The sequence below is a fragment of the Mizuhopecten yessoensis genome, unplaced genomic scaffold (assembly GCF_002113885.1).
Source record: "Mizuhopecten yessoensis strain PY_sf001 unplaced genomic scaffold, ASM211388v2 scaffold10917, whole genome shotgun sequence".
Classification (NCBI taxonomy): Eukaryota; Metazoa; Mollusca; class Bivalvia; order Pectinida; family Pectinidae; genus Mizuhopecten; species Mizuhopecten yessoensis.
In genome coordinates, this window is record NW_018408786.1 from 1,795,632 (window position 1) to 1,798,393 (window position 2,762).

At 33.8% G+C, this 2,762-nt stretch overlaps 1 protein-coding gene across 1 annotated transcript; it reads left to right on the forward strand.

The window, feature by feature from the left end:
• Nucleotides 1–294: 294 nt before the first annotated feature.
• Nucleotides 295–2,289, forward strand: LOC110463558 (the record flags this gene model as incomplete). Its single annotated transcript, XM_021518224.1, has 4 exons — nt 295–406; nt 816–1,004; nt 1,081–1,383; nt 2,230–2,289. Coding segments are annotated over exons 1-4 (664 nt in total), but the record flags the coding sequence as incomplete, so codon positions are not given.
• Between the last annotated feature and the right edge of the window lie 473 nt (nt 2,290–2,762).

The following is a 2,762-nucleotide window of genomic DNA, read 5'->3' on the forward strand; positions in this document are numbered from 1 at the left end:
TATTTTAAACTTCAATAAGATGACATTTAAAATTATATCGTAAATCCTAAAAAAAAACCTGAAGTTATGCAAAATTGACATTCACAAAAAAAATGTCAAATATGTTTTTGAAAAGCATCTGTTTGTTTAACAAACAAACACGTAGCAGGTAGTTATTCATGTCCTTCGTCCCCTTGTTAATACTTGATTTATCCATGATTTAATAGCATATGATTTGAGACAGAGGACAGTGAGAATGTATTTTGTTGTTTCATTACAGAGCTAACCCAAATATGGAAGTCCATTTGTCAAATGATGTTCACTATTTCCGACTACTACGACTTTGCCTGGGTAGCCTCAATCATTAAGGATGCATTCCATACAGCTACAGGCGAAAAACGAATAGAAAAACTTTTTTTGGAAACAAGTAAGAAGACGTTCAATTATGCTATATACTTTAAACAGAAAGTAAGATTGAAAATCAAAAATATTCACGGCGGTGTTGATTTCAACATATCTTTAATCGTGCAACCATGTTTTGATCGTGTTATTTTTCTAACTAGTTGACCAACGTACAGATATGCAACATTTATATTTTTTGTTTGAAGATAAAAAAATAAATATATAACGGCTGTTTGGATCTGGGACATGATTCAAATCTCCTACATTTATTCAGACATATATTCAAATTTATAAGATTCATTACCCCCATCCAAGTTTGCAGAAATAATCTCGACATATTGACGGTATGATATTCCCCTTACTCATGAATAAACGAATGCTAGCGATCAAGTTGTATATATATATATACAGATATAGGGAAATATGTCTTTCAGAATGTATACGAGTTCTTGTTGAAATCCAGGCAGCAAATAGTCTGTCAGAAGCGCCTGCAGTCTGTCTAGCTGAACAGTTCAAGCACTACATATTGGATAATGGATTACAACTATCAGAAGAATCAAATTCCGTTTTAGAAGTAGACGAAGCAAGCATCAAAATAACACCGGAGCATATGCCTGAAGATGGTAAGTAACATAGTTGTGGATATGATCTTAACGACCGTTGAATACGCAAACTTATATATTTATTCTGTTGTTTTAGGACATCCTATTGTGAACATTAGTCACAAAGAGTTTTCCGTTCCCAACAGCGAGTCGGTCATCTTGCAAACATATATCATCTCATCACCACCAGCTTCGTCAATCGAGTGGTTCAAGATAAAAGCTGAGGATAACGAGACTTTGATACCAATAGACAGCAAAAAATACTATGGAGGCTCTGACCTGTCACCTTCTCTAATCATCCGAAACGTCAATGTTGATGATCAAGGATGGTATATTTGTCGGGCTGCAAATAACAATGGAACTGGATGTAGCAATAAAACGTGCGTTCGGATAAACACTGGTACGTATCTCTTTTAACGTATATGCAAAGTTTTGAAGGCGACAATATCACAATATTATCTATTTATTCATATAACACAAGAGTTTTTTGTACTGAGGTAAAATATGTCCAACATGGAATGACAAACAAGGCATTCAAGGTATACATGTAGCTTATTGTATGCACTGCACTACTAGTTAAATAAATACAAATACATGTCAAGTATAATAATCCCTATGTTCTTCAACAGTGAAATTAACCAATCAGCCCAAACGTGTTATTTTTACTACATGCAATGAGAAACTTACAGACATTATTCTAAAAGCATATAATCCGATGGATAGCACACAAATGCTCAATATCAAGTATCAGCACTTCCCTCTTTTCACCATATCGGCTCTGTCTGCAGACCATATTGACATGGATATTGACGGGGCAATATATTATGTTAGCGTAAGATGTTTTGATCGATTCGTGTTGACGCAGAAATAGCCCTAAACAAATGAGATACATCCCTGGCCTAGCCAGAAAGTATTAGAACTGTAGTATTTGGAGGGATAAACATTTTTCTCTCACTTTTTTTTATATCTTCTGAAATGGTCGCAAACAAAAATATATTTTGTCAATGAAAAAAAATCGACAATATCCAACTCAAATAAAGAATATTTTCTTCATTTTGTTTTTACATTAAGGTTTTATATTGTACAAAAAGTACACTTCATAGTTCTATCTATATTGCAAATGTAGCCCTAGCATTTCGAAGACGGATGTATGACTATGTTATCTATTAATATGACACATTGTTGTTAACATAATGAACAGCTTGCACAAATTATAACTTTACTGTTATTGTTTTTTGGTAAACAGAACCAGCAGGAACAGAAGACAAACCTGGACCATTGGACGAAGATATCAGTGACATCCGAGGTATGATCCTAATTATATACACTGTATTATGCTTTACTAGCAGATGAATAGATGAATACACAACCAATATTAAACAGGAGATGCACAGTTTTCACTGACCTTCACTCAATACGTATTGCTCCGTTAACTGGAGTTTCCATATCCTAACCATACAACGGGACAAGCTTCCATGGCGTCTGCAATAATACAAGAGGGAGGAGCTATGCAAATTTTCCGTGGAAGAGACACAATTGTTAATAAGTTTTAGGAATCAAATTTTATTTCTGCTGATCAGATTAATGAATAAATTAGTGATAAACCATTCATAGAAAAAAATCCGTGAATATAAGGATAGTTTTTTTGATTTTTGGAAGTTTATGAGGTGGTCGCCTAACTTCATACCATCTATATCTATAATTGAATAAATAAGGAAAAAACGTAGTCATTATCGTCAACAGCGATGTGAATCAATAAGCCAAATAGTTCTTTTGTTA